The 14,292-nt window shown below is 38.4% G+C and overlaps 1 protein-coding gene across 1 annotated transcript; it reads left to right on the top strand.

The window, feature by feature from the left end:
* Positions 1–580: 580 nt before the first annotated feature.
* dpep1 (dipeptidase 1) lies at positions 581–12,395 on the top strand. The gene is made up of 10 exons (XM_084715938.1): positions 581–953; positions 1,183–1,309; positions 3,601–3,733; positions 3,838–3,988; positions 5,787–5,856; positions 6,343–6,519; positions 7,917–8,001; positions 8,106–8,181; positions 10,190–10,325; positions 11,949–12,395. The coding sequence occupies exons 1-10, from the start codon at positions 826–828 to the stop codon at positions 12,123–12,125; spliced, it is 1,260 nt and encodes a 419-aa protein (XP_084572064.1). The 5' UTR covers positions 581–825; the 3' UTR covers positions 12,126–12,395.
* Positions 12,396–14,292: the final 1,897 nt, after the last annotated feature.

The following is a 14,292-nucleotide window of genomic DNA, read 5'->3' as shown; positions in this document are numbered from 1 at the left end:
CTACCTTTTGCTTTGATGACAGCTTTGCACACTTTTGATATAATCTGTTGTTTGTCCAACTTGATTTGGCAACGTAAATCATCAGTTTCCTATGTGAATAAACCTCTTTTGAATTGAATTGAATTGAATTGAACTGAATTGAATTTGTGAGTTCCATATACCTTTGTTGTCACTCAGACCTCTTGATTAGCCCAGCCCACCACCCACAGTTTAAGGCTAGCCTCGATGTAATAATATAAAACTTTGCTCTGGATATTGACCTTCAGAGAGAATCTACATGTTTGTTGTGACCCTCTCTCTCCACTGCATATTAAATAAAACTTATCTGAACCAGCCACAGAATGTGACCTGAATAAATTTTTATTTTTCCACATAAACTGGATAATCTGTTTTTCCAAGACCACAGGAATGAAACATGTAAAACTGAGAAGTTACATCATTCATTAACCCACATGTGTTGACTAACAGCTGTTGAGATTGTAAGTGTGTTCCAGCTACTGTGCTGGATTTATGACTGCTTACGCTGTAATGAGTAACAGATTTGAAAGAGAGGAGGCGGAACAATGAGCAGCGTTGATGTTCAAAGACATTCAGGGGTCCCATTAGAACAGACATCAAACTCAAGTGAGAACCGATGGGATCTGTAGATAAGGTAAATACAAACTAAAAACTAAACCACTGGCGACTGATAAGGCAGAAGGAGATCAGCAGCAGCTGTTAAAAATCAGGATAAGTCAGAAACGTCAAGTAGTATAACCTTGAGATCGGGCAAACAGAGGAAAGAAAAGAAGAGCAGAGTGTGTATAGTGAGTAAAAGTTGAAGAAATGTTCTCTAAGGTTATCTCGGCTGTATGTTTGGCTCTGTGGGTCAGTTCTTCTGCCAACAAGGCGGCTGAGGATCCATTCATGACCAGAGCTCTGAAACTGATGTCTGAGACCCCACTCATTGATGGGTAAGTGTCTTTTCCACGAAGAACAATGTGCCTTACATGATCATTTTACTCACGCTTCTGCTGTTTGCCATATGACCAAACACTAAACATTATATGATCTGTGGTGAAAGCTCTCTTCTGGAAGGAATTTCTTGTGCAGAGCTTTTCTCCTTCCTGCTGTAAAATCACAGTTTATGATGAAAGAGGCTCTGTGAGACTGTGTGTGACCTTATGCTCTCTGACTTTTCAGCCATAACGACCTGCCCTGGCAACTTAGAAAGCAGTTCAATAATCAGCTCAACCTGGTGGATCTTGACACACTTGACACGACACACACCAACATCCCTAAGATCAAGCAGGGACGGCTGGGAGCTCAGGTACACACACACAGAACAGAATGCACCAAGAACTGGGAAATCAAACAGGAAACCATCCTTCCGAGGTCTTTATTTTCTGTACAATCTACAAAACATCTATCTAGATCTAATGATGTTTTTAACCAGTTCATAAGCACTTGTGCCTTGCTAGTACAAGCATCCTAATTCTCACTCTTTTCACTCTTTCACTCTTCACTCATAACTTGTGCCATATTTTTGTACCTGACGTTGCACGTTATGGCTTAACTTGACTTGCCTTTTTTTTTTTTTTTTGGCTTTCCAGTCGAGATCAACTGATACTAAAAGGTGATATGAAAACCCTGCTGACCACAATTGTTTAATTAACTCAAAATGGCAGCCAACAAAACCACACTGGTTTATTGACAAAGCGCAGATAAACATTTTTGTTAAAGTGAAAGATCTTTTTTGTTTAACCAGAAATAGCTGATTTATCATTGCTCAGATTCCATTTTCATATCTAACAGGGTGTATTCCTCTAAAACCAGAGGATTCTTAGAGCAGTGAAATGACAAACCCAGATTCCTTTGGTCAGACGGCTTTGACAAGAGCAGTCAGTTGCACAACACTTTTAGTGGATGTACTTTCTCCAAGTTTTTAAACAAAATTGAATTAAACCTTTAGCTAGCAAAGATTAATTGTGGGTGACAGTTATCTATGCAGTCAGCCACATGTTAAATCAAGCATTTACTGATCCTCCACCTGTAAGCATGTTTTTATTTTAATCTGAGGGATGCTTTCCTCATACAGAAAAAAAATATGGCAGTGTGGAAAAGTGAAGTACTGAAATTTAGTACAATTCTGAGTATATCCATTTTATGATCATTTATACTTCACTATATTTTAGAGTGACAAAGTGTACTTCTTACCGCACTACATTTATCTGAGAGCTATTGTAGATTATTTGTAGATTAAGATTTTATTAACCTAATATATGATCTTATGACATGTGACAGTATTTTTTTTAACTACACAACATTCAAAAAACACGTTTGAATGCATATACACTATAATAGAAATACTATGATATATGCACATGAATATAAGGTTCTATATTATGAGTACTTTTACTTTTTAAACTTACATTTTGCTGCTAATATGTCTGCACTTGTACTCGAGTAAAATTTACCATAGACTATTAATAGTGAAGTAAATCTTGAGCTGGTTAACTCATGACTGAGGAAGTTTCAGGTGACCTTGGTGGCTTGCAGAAGTATTTATTGAATCTTGATGAAGGACAGTAGAAGAACAAACCAAAGTAAATTACTGTGTAACTGCCGCCCAGCTCTGAAGATGTCCTCCTGCCGCAGAGTATTTAACCTGAGAATTGTAAACTGTGCATTTCCTGAGGTGATCAAAGTCACGTTTACGTGTCACATGCAGCAGCTTCGTCGTCTGTGTCAGTCTGTGGTCTATGGTAAAGCATAAACATGTCCTCCTACAGCGTTTGTTTCTGGGCCGACTTGATAACACTGTCTCCATTGTAGAGATGGTTGAAATGTACTTCAAGGATTTGTAGCTGACCCCAAACGTGACCTGGTCATTTTACTTTTAGCCTAAATGTTCAGTCAGGACTGGCCTCCAGCTCAGTTTTTAGTTTTACAGCAATCCTTGGTCTCATTTTACTTCTTACCTAAGAATGACTTAAGTCACTGGGAAAGAGCACTGGTATCAGATTGGTACTCAGTATCAGCCGGTACAGAGTTGAGGTATTGGGATAAGGTGAGAAAATTTGGATTAGTGCATCCCTGCAACATGTGTTCATCAGATTCAGGATTATGTCTACATTCATCTCTGTTTTATTTTGCTTTCAGCACATTAACTCCTCACTGTCAATTATACATGATGGACCTCACTGAGAAAAAGAACTTCCTGCCTGCTGCTGTAAAAGGCTTCAGTTTTTAACAGTGAACACAGTAGATTACTCAGGTGGACCTTCATTTAGAAAGTCGCAATTGTATCAGGCATTTAAGCCCCACATAAAATCTTTATATTGATTTATTCTGCATCTCTTAGGTCTCATTTTATGTGTTTATGTGTTTTAACTGTTTTTAAGAAGCCATTTTCCAGGTGTCTCTTAAAGCGTCAAAAGTAATAAAAGCGTAAAGCAATAATGTGTCTCACACTGCTGGTTATGTAAACAAAGCATGCGTAAAATCATCCAGTAAAAAGGGACATAGTTCTAATTAGGAACATAGCAACAGCTCTTTAAACTTTCCTTGGATAAACAGTGGTGCTGCTGCTAATTCACACATCGTCTGTTTCTCTTTCAGTTCTGGTCAGCCTACGTTCCCTGTGACACTCAGTACAAAGATGCTGTCCGACAAACACTGGAGCAGATAGATGTGGTTCACAGGATGTGTCAGAAATACCCAGACATCTTCATGTTTGCCACAAGTAGTGACGGTGAGACTGTGTTAGTAATCGAAGACATTTAAGTGTCATCTTGACTCTCCTCATACCTGCCTCTGCTTCCTGGCTGAATCATCTCTCTTGTCTGTGCTGCACAGACATCATGAAGGCCTTCAACATGAACAAGACAGCCAGTCTGATCGGGGTGGAGGGGGGTCACTCCATTGACAGCAGTCTGGGAACTCTGCGCACCATGTACCACCTGGGGGTCCGCTACCTCACACTCACACACTCCTGCAACACTCCCTGGTAAGAGCCGGCTAAACAGCAGATTCATACCATTAAAACACACAAAGAGAAATATACACACGTGTGACCCTACAGCAGCCATACAAGTGTATGAATGTGTGTGTGTGTCTGTGCATGTGTTGAGAGGTGATTTGTGTCCCATGTATTGAAAATGTTACTTGCATAAAAGTCAAAGCGTAATCAGGAAAATTAGATTATCATTACTTATGCATTGAAGGGACAAATCATGTTAGATGTGGCTGTATGAGGTACTCATTCATAGTCAGTACATTAGATACAGAAATGCCCCTTTTTGCATAGGCAGCAAGGGTACTAGTGTTGGAAGCTAAACAATGTACCGCTGTGGACAGGGTCAGCAGCACACTGTATTTCAGCTACCTAAAAAAAGGCACACCTTAAAAAAGTCAGTTTAACTGATATTTATATCTGTATTGATATCTGTCAAGACCAACAGCTCCGTTTTCCTCAAGGAGTCTAGTTGCTTTGCACACAGTGATAATTTGCTTATATAACAGCGACTTCCTGTTGGATAAACAAGTTAAAGCAGTGAAAATATTCTAATTATAATGTACACTTAAACTGATATTGATTTATTTAGGTGAAATACATTTTGCTGCTGACACTGTCCACAGTAGTGCATCGCTTACGTTCCTACTCTGGAACTCCTGCTGCTTCTCCGAATTGTGGCACAGCTTACTGTAGATAATATGCTGACTTTGGATAAGTACCTCATACAAACTCACTTCAAAAAAACTTAATGTGCTAACAGCATTTTATTGTTGTAGTCGGATGAGCAAACTTTAAATGAACAATTTTTTAATAGGGCTAAGTCAACGCCTAAGTGCCAAAAACTCTAGCTTCAGAACAGCTCCTCAGAAATGTATGAGTGACATCATAGATGCTCTGTCTGCTATTTATGATACAGTCTCTTAAAGTGATTAATCATTTATTAAAATACTTGCAATTTTCTGTTGATTGACCAATACCTCAGATTTGAGCACACAGATACATGCACATATATGCATTTATGTCATAAACACAAACACATTCAAAAGGTGAAGAGCTATTAGTTATTATTTGACATAAACGCCCAGTTTCACTCTGTCATTAAACTGCACCAAGTGTTAAACTCTTTTTCTCCCTTGCTAAAATGCCTAATTTATTGACATTTTATTTTAATACAGAAAGGACAGAAAATACAGTCTCAGTTAGTATTTAGACATAACATTTAGGAAGAATAAAAGCTTTTCTTCCTCCCTGTATTACCTGAGCTTTCAGTGAGGTTCAGTTGTAACTGTGTAGTGTTTTCCCATCAGATTTCATGGTCAGTTCAGATTGTGTTGTGGAGAGTACGGGGAATTCCAGCGAGCCTTGTGTGGTCTATACAGAGTAGTGTCAGATTCTCTGGAAGAGCTGGTTTGGTTCTGAAATGTTTTTCTAAATCACTAAGTTACACAGCTACACTGACGACTTGAGCTGGATAAATTTACAGTAATAATGAAACAGAAACCTTGTAAAAAAAAAAAAAAAAAAGCAAGTTCTCACTGACAGCTGCTTCTTCACCTGCCTGTTGTTGTTTTTTGGTCAGACTGAGCTCACAGTATGTACTTAACCTTTATTTGTAATATCATCGCAAAGTACAGTATGTAGCCTTTGAATCATCTAATTTACTTGGGAATAAACTCTTAAAGAGTTCTTAAATGTAGTTTGCAGGCTAGAGATGTTAAATCTATGAAATCCAATCTAGTTTCCCTGCTCAATTTGGCTTTTTCAACTAACTTTGTTTTTTTCTTATCAGGGCGGATAACTGGCGTGTAGATCAAGGATCAGAGCCATCTGAACATGATGGCCTATCTTCATTTGGCAAGGTCAGTGTACTGGCAGTGATGAGCATATTTCACACTGTAATAAGTTACAGATTAGTGTTTAAAAATCGGTTTATGTGTTCTGTTCAACTTAAGTTTATTACAGGCATGATTAAACATTACCCTCAACATGTGTACTCTCATAATTGAAATGATGACTTTGTACTAGAAATGTGCCTTAGCAATAAAAATAACAAGGAAGTGCCCCTAAAATATCAATATAAGAAAGTACTCTAAGAAATATCTGTATGTAAATACAGCTGACAAAGTTTTATGTCTTACAGTATTGAATCAGAGTAGATTTAATGTGTTTTTTATGCTAATCAAGAGAAAAAAAACTTTAATGTTAGAACAGTTAAGTGAAACAATACTTACTATTCCCACATGAATTAAGTAAATTATTAACAGTGATGACAGAAATGAAAGAAGTACTCGCAAATTTTACAAATACATAAAATACATAACAATCAGAGTTCTTGTCTGTAACAGCAAGTTATAGTGGAGATGAACCGTCTGGGGATGCTGATCGACCTGGCTCACGTCACTGAAAAAGTGATGAACCAGGTACTGGACATGTCTCAAGCTCCGGTCATCTTCAGCCACTCCTCCGCCTACAGCATCTGTAAACACAAGAGGAACGTCCCTGATGATGTTCTCAAGAGAGTGGTGAGTGTCGTAAGTGTGATTCAAGGCCCAGAAGTGAAAAAAGCAGCACAGAAATCACAGGGCTGTGCACTAAAGAGAGGTGGTGAAGTATATAAGATCAGCGGGAGCACCTGTGTAGGATGCTAAGCAATGTACTGATGTGGGCAGTGTTAGCAACAAAATGTATTTTAGCCACAAAACTTCTGTATCGGTTAAAGTGTGCGCTATATTCAGAAAATTTTCACTGCTTTACCTAGCCCAGCCTTTATCAACATAAAAGTATTTTTATTGGAGCTAAATTACACTCTGTCCAAAACAACCAGACTCCAAAAGCAGTGATTTGTCCTTGCAGAACACAGGAGTTGCTGTTCTACCACCAGAGCCACGACAATTAATTGATTGATTGATTCGTTTTTGGTCACTGAATTAATCACCAACTATTGTGATAAGTGTTTAATTGTTTTGAGTCATTTTTTTAAAAAAGAAAAATGTTCATATTCTCTAATTTCAATCTCTCAAATGTGAGTATTTAGTCCTCTATGATAGTTAACTCAGTTGTGGACAAAACGGGACATTGTGGACATCACTCTGATCAACATTTTTCACCATTTTCTGATATTTTATGGACCAAACAACTAATTGATTAATTGAGAAAATGACTGACAGATAGATAGATAGTTCCAGCCCTACTAATCCAAAAAATGTTAGGAATAACTGGTACATTTTTAACATTATGCATATGGTATGTTATGCCTCAAATTATTTAATATATAAGTTTAATTTTATAATTTTATAGTGCAGGTATAAAGCGTCAGAAAATAGAAATACCTCAAAACTTTACTTGTAACCAAATGTTAGTGGGGTAAACCCACCAGTAACATTTGAAAACTTTGACATGAAACAGCAGAAAGTATCAGGAAACAATAGGCGATATAAAGATCATCCTACTGAAGCTGTTAATGCATCCTGCCTTTGCGGCTTATTATCTCAGAGAACACACCCCTGTAAATGGTCTTTACTGCTAGCTGAAATTGTTAAGTCATCACCTTGTGACCAGTTCAACTTAGACATGCATAATGGAAATATCAAGATTACAGACAATAAAATAGACAAGAGAGGTATTGTGCAGCACTGCAAGAGATAAACTAGAAGACACGTGATAGGCACGATAATAAAATAAGATAATAAGATAAGAATACCAAGGTTAATACCCTCCTGTGTTTTATTATTACTGTGAGGCTGAATGCATCTCTTGGCCCATGTCATGTCTTTGCCTGTTCATGTTCTGTACTTTCAGTCACTATAGTGTATCCTGTCTAACAAAGCAGAAATGACAGTGTCTCCTTCCATCCTATAGATCAGGGTTTCTAGGTCAGTAAGTGTTTTGCTGTCATGTAACATCCTGTCCATCTCTCCAGAGGGAGAAAAAGGGAATTGTCATGGTGAACTTCTACAACGACTATGTGACCTGCAGCAAGACCGCTAACCTCTCAGATGTTGCTGGTAAACTGGTGTTATAAACCTGGTTAAATATTAACATTTCCCATTATCTTTTATCATCATGTCTGTGTCTGTTTTTGTTCTCATATGCACTTCTCTCATTACAGATCACTTTGAACATATAAAGAAAGTAGGTGGGGCGGAAATCATCGGTTTTGGTGGAGATTATGATGGAGTTACAAGGTGAGTACAAAACATTCAAAGGCTGACGTAGGGGATATTTCAACCTAACGTCCAAAAATACACCTGTAGGGCTATTTATCCATCTAAATTGTTTTGTATGAGTTTTTTCTTTTTCAAATATTATGAAACTAGATGATACTTGTGGTGCTCAAAAACGCCAGAAACATTTGTCAACAATGCCTCTTTCCAGAAATCATGACCTGTTACTCAAGATAACCCACAGGGCTCATTGTGAACTTTTTCATGAAGGAACTATTGTTTTTGTTTTTTGTTTTTTGTTTGTTTTTTGCCTAACTACCCCCACCACTGCACAAAAGCGGGCACCTTCTCATGGAGGAGTCATGCTCATGATGCTGCAGCACAGATGCTCAAAAGTCCTTTTTTTGCAATTCCAAGTCAAGTCTTAAATCTTTGGTCACAAGTCCAAGTGATGTCTCAAGTCTTGTAATGAGCGTTCTGTCACCTGCTGCATGTTATTCAGTCTGCTTAGGACACTGCATAACTATTTCTAAGGAATTCAATTCATGTACTGTATTATCATCATTCCTTTATCTATTAGCATACAGTATCAGCACTGATTAGTATATGATCACTTTAAACAGGCTATTGCAATGCAGTATGAAATTTTACCCAGCCACATCATCGTGTGTAATACAGAAGCTCATATGCGTCCCTGTGGCTGAACACAGTAGAAAATCTAATATCTCCATGAGGGGAAGAAGACTGGGAGCAAATTAAGCCTGCAGCTGTGAGAAAGAGGAGACAAAGGTTATAGGCTGTGACAGTCCAGGTGGAGCAGAGTAGGGAAAAAAAACACAGCTGTCTGTGTACCAATAGGCAGGAGGGAGACCGCACAACCGAATCACCTGAGCCATAAAAATGGAGAGATCCCTCAGATAAAAGCTAATGAAGGAGCAGGAGAAGACCAAGAAGCCACTGTCATTCCTGTGTGCAAAGCAGGGGGAAATAAAATTATTTTACAGTAATAGCAAAGCAGCACTCGAACAAGTGTGCAAACAAACATTCATCTTTTCAAAATATCCAGCGAACACCAATCTAGTCAACCAAGCTAACATTAGATAGCTGATGCTCAGCTAAACATGTTTGCTAACAGTCTATAGGCACGAACGTTTACTTTCACATCAACTTACAAAGTGGCTCATCAGATGGTTTCAGTTACCTGATAAAGTTTGATGTGGTGGAACCAGCATCCTTTATCTCCACAGACATTGCTTTTAGCGAGTGTTTTGTTTGGGCCTTGTGTGAAATTATTATTGACAAAGGTTGTTAGAAACAGCACCGCAGTTGCAGGTGTGCTAGCCTTGTTTTGTTGCTGCAGCTTATAGTAGTCTGTGGCTGTGCACGCCAGATCTGTAAGGTGACATCCAGCTCATTATTTCCTTTCCTTATTTCCTGAAGTCTTTTGAGGACGAGTCCTAGTACAAGTCAAGTCTCAAGTCTCTGTGTAGTGTGACTTAAATGCGACTCGAGTCCAGGTCGCAGACACGTTTCCCCATCTTTGCAATGCAAGGTGCAAATGCTAATGGCGTCCACATCTGCTGAACTATAACTTATCATCCATGAGTAGATGAGAAGTTCTCTGTGCACAGTGATAACAGTTGGCAGGTGTAGTCCAGAAGAAAGAGTGCAGTTCCAACATCAAACTGCTCACAACACAGTCTGTGGATTATCTTCAGTGACCATGTCATGATTTTCGGAAAAAGACATTACTGTTGAGTTTTTCAAATGTATTTTCTGGCGCTGAGCACCACAAGCCGAGTGTTGTCTAGTTCCATTATATTTGTGAAAAGGTCGATCTCTATGGCTGATATCTCCAAAACTACTCATGCCAAAACTATCGAGATGGATAAACAGCACAAAGGATAAGAGGAAAAATAAGTATTTACTATTTTGGGGTGAAGTGTGCCTTTAAACATAGGCTTCTGGAAAGTTGAATGTGATTTTATATAAAGAAACTGAGCTTTAGGAGGTAAAATCTCTCACTCAGACTACCAGAGGGTCTAGAGGATGTTTCCAAGGTGCCCAATGTGGTGGCTGAACTGCTGAGGAGAGGATGGACCGATGAGGAGGTCAAAGCTGCTCTGGGAAACAACCTGCTCCGTGTCCTAAGACAGACTGAGGAGGTGAGGAACGGTCACACACACACACGTAACACAGCACCATGCACTTCTCGACTTTGTTCTCAAAGGGGAATTCCACTGTGTTAACAAATTTATAACAGACAGCCTGAGTTACAAACTAAGCGTGTAAAGTTTGAAAGATGTGCCTGCTAACATACAGAAAAGGTCTAATGCTGCTCTTATGTCATACGGGATGGACTGTAGATAATGGAAAGACTCTGATCATCAGAAAACTTGAGGCAGTTGTGCAGAGACGGATTTGTAAAAATTTAAAATACTGTGTACTGAATACATCTTTTTAAGAGTAAAATTGTAGCACTTTTCAAGTCCACAGCAATCAGTGTATATTGTCACTTTGTCTATTTTACCAGCTATTCATATTAACCTTGACTGTGTATTTTGATCCTTATTATTTAATGCTTGCTAATTTCCAGACGAAGAGATCAACAGAGGACTTAATAACAAATATGACCAGATCATTTCATTTCAAATATGCCAAGATTTTTAGTTGCCATGAGTTATTATGCATATGAAACACCAGATCATATGGAAATCTAGCATATTTTAAGGAGTATAATCAAATTCAAGCATAACGGTTAAAGTTAAGCATTTTCCAAACTTTTTCAGGCACTGCCTCTTATTAAAGGGATAGTCTGACATTTTGGGAAATACCCTTTTGCTGCTTTCGTGCCACGAGACAGATAAAAAGATCAGTGCCCCTCTGTGTGTACGTTAAATATGAAGCTATGGCCAGCAGCTGGTTAGCTTAGCTTAAGAAAGTCTAGAAACGGGGTTAGGGTTAGGGTTAGGGTTTCTTCCAGGTTCACTCTAAACACAATGTAGGTCTACATTATGTGTAAGCAAGTTTTTTTTAACATTACTGTCATGTCTTTATTTTGGCTAGAAATGTATTTTAATCTGAGCCAAGAAATTAAATCTGATCTGAAAGAAAACATGAATGCTTTTAGGTCTATTCAGACCATACAGTTGTGACAAGCTGTACTTAAGTCTCTTGAGGTCGAAATGAGTCACAACAAACACTTAAAAAAAAATTTCTGGCAACACCATTTTCACCTGTTTTTAAGTCATAAGGAGAGAGAGAACAATTTAGATCAGCCTAAGAAAATGGACCACCAGTTTTTTTTTTCCCACTTGCCTCTCAGAGCTTTCATAATTCTGTATTTTTACACAAGTAACATTTTCAGTGTACTCAAACTTGTATGGAAGTATTTTCATATTACAGTATTTGACAGTATCAGAATAAATCTTCCACCACTTCTAGTAGCTAATTCAGGATGAGTTTCCATGGAGATTCACCAAAGTGTAAAGAAACACTTCCCATCAGAATGGTTATCTGAATCCTCTTTTATCCAGTCATACTGTTGTTTACGTACAGATGTTGGTGGACATGCATTCAGTATGTCCAACTGTGCAAGGCTGTTTTTCATAGTCATAAAACATGTGTAGTACCACTATCTTATCCTTGAAATCACAATACTGCTATGCTTAAATGCTGACTGGAGTCATGAATGTAAACACGTTCTTTGGTAGCGGGTGAGTGAACATACACACGCCTGTCAGAGTGCCTTTCTGTCTGCCTGACAGTCTTTATTTTTTGTGTCTCAGGTCCGTGACAGGCTGAGTACCATCCGTCCAGACGATGTGCCTATTCCATATGATGAGGTGCAGAACTCGTGCAGGACGAGCTATGGTTACACCACCGGCGCCGCCAACTCTCTCAGCGCGATGGGCCCCCTGCTCACACTGGCTCTACAGGCTCTTATTGCAATAGCAGTTTTATAGGCTGCTTATCAATGCAGCTAAGTGTGTCTGTAAATTCTAATTTAATCTAAAAATAATAATAATAGCTTTAGTTTGTTGTTTAAATGATTTTTACCTTGTTTCTTGTGATTTTAATGGGGGTTTTTGCGGGTTAAATTTAAAAATAACCAGCACAGCACAGTGATTATCATGACAGACCAAGTTAAGTTTACTGAACTCATCTGGCTGTTTTATCTCACTGTAGGACTGTCAGAAAGGGGCTCCAAATGTTAACATGTGAAGACAATGACTTACAAAGCCACACAAATGTAATCTGAACGCAAAAACAATATTCCTCAACATCAATATAATCATTTTCTCAGGCACTATGTGTTAATTTGTTGAACCTTGTCAAAGGACAATAAAGGTTTTCCGTTCCATTCATTCTAGTACAATGCATGTCAATATTTCTAGGAGAAGAGCTCCATCTAGTGTTTTGAGAGGGTAGCGCCTAAGAAATGTAAAACATCCCTGTGGCTTGTTAATTGCATGTTTTGGATTTAATTTACTTTGTGGCAGAAACATGTGACTTAATTTAGTTCTGTAAAGTGATAGCATGATGACTGAGATAAAACCAAGTAAATATTTCTTATTTATTTTGGTTTTGACTTGACAAGAACATTGAAAGGCAAACAAGCAGTCTATAGAAAGAGTGTTTCAACAGGCAGTAAGTCCTTCAATCAATACAAAAAAAAAAAAAAACCTGTTTGCTCACTGAAGGTGAAATTATGAATTGACTATTATACGATGCCACCTCCTGAAGGCCAGTCAAGTAGTGTTTTTCTCCTATTATGCACACATACAAAAGGCAACCTTGAAGACTTCAACATCCTGTCAGTATCAAGCTGAAGAGATGTTACCAGGCAAAAATGTTTACACATCACTGTTAAACATTAAATATTAAACATAAAAAAACAGAACAGGTTATATCAGGCAGTCATTGTGAAAAATATCAGATGCCCTCCAGTTTAGGTCGGAGCTGTTAAATTCTGAAGCACTGAAACCATAGTTCATTTTTACCAACATAACTTTACAAGGCAGAGAGGTTTAAAGGATCAGTGCGTAACATTTAGTAGCTGTGGACGAGCTGTGGACCTGCAGTTTCCCTCCCTTTTCAAGCATGTAGGACCTATGGTGGCAACAAAACCTGTGAAAGGCCCCATCTAGCGCCAGTGTCCGGTTTATCTGATATTACAAGACTAGTACAGTAGCCCAGAATTGACAAACAGAGACCTTGCTGCCTACCGATCATTCGGGGATTTTGGAAATGCAAGGTAGCTGCTAGAACAGCAGCAAGTACAGCTGCTAACAAACTTACACCCCTTACATTTTCTCATGGGTGCATTTTACTGGAAACAACGCTCTCACCCAACAGAGTGCTGCAGGGGCGACATATTTTTATAGACCACCTTGAAGTTAGCCTCACTCTGGTTCCCCTAACAAAAAGCCAATGAGGTTTTTGCATTTTGAATTAGTGCATAAATTAAGCTTGGTGGCAAACAAAAGTTTATGATTCGTACATATATGCAATCAACAGAAGTAAAAAGCTAATGTCAAGCTATAAACAGACTATACCACAGTTCCTTCAGCATCACCACCACTATGTCACTTGCATTCAGCGTGATGGCATTTAACATCCCCAACCATCTCAGTAGTCTCACCTGGGCAATTATTAGAAACCGCCTTGCTTTAAGACATGTAAAAGCTTCAAAATTCACAAGTTGGGTATTTACTGAGTTATTTTGTCATCGACCAAAACATGCCAAAACTACAAACCTTATGTCAGGCAAATAACAAAGAAACAATTCAAAGAAAACATCGACTTAAAGATGAGGGAACCAGTGTTCTAATACACCAACTCATTTCTGTGCTTTAGGGCTCAGTCCTGCAGCTCTCTACTCTCCTCAGTAGTAAACACAATTTCACCACCCCAACATGACGGGCCGCCCTAAAGATTTTAGATTAGATTTTAGATTAGTTTGATCAGCAAAGGACTGAGATAATGAAACAACAATTCTTATTTTCAGAAAATTAGGCACTAATAAAAACATAATTATGAATATTATATCCCATTTCTGTCATATTCTGCCAATAGATCCTCCTAAGTCCTACACACTGGACCTTTAACATTTTGTCTGCCAGCTACAGT

This window comes from Lutjanus erythropterus, chromosome 1 (assembly GCF_056507025.1).
Source record: "Lutjanus erythropterus isolate fLutEry1 chromosome 1, fLutEry1.hap2, whole genome shotgun sequence".
NCBI classification, from domain to species: Eukaryota; Metazoa; Chordata; class Actinopteri; order Lutjaniformes; family Lutjanidae; genus Lutjanus; species Lutjanus erythropterus.
The sequence above is the reverse complement of the archived record's forward strand: the minus strand, read 5'-3'. Positions and strand labels throughout refer to the sequence as shown.

Bases quoted from the DNA above. Each gene is read 5' to 3' on its own strand.
- dpep1 (XM_084715938.1), top strand. From the start codon at position 826: ATGTTCTCTAAGGTTATCTCGGCTGTATGTTTGGCTCTGTGGGTCAGT. The intron at 954-1,182 runs GTAAGTGTCTTT...CTGACTTTTCAG, and splicing joins GAGACCCCACTCATTGATGG to CCATAACGACCTGCCCTGGC. The intron at 1,310-3,600 runs GTACACACACAC...TTTCTCTTTCAG, and splicing joins AGGGACGGCTGGGAGCTCAG to TTCTGGTCAGCCTACGTTCC.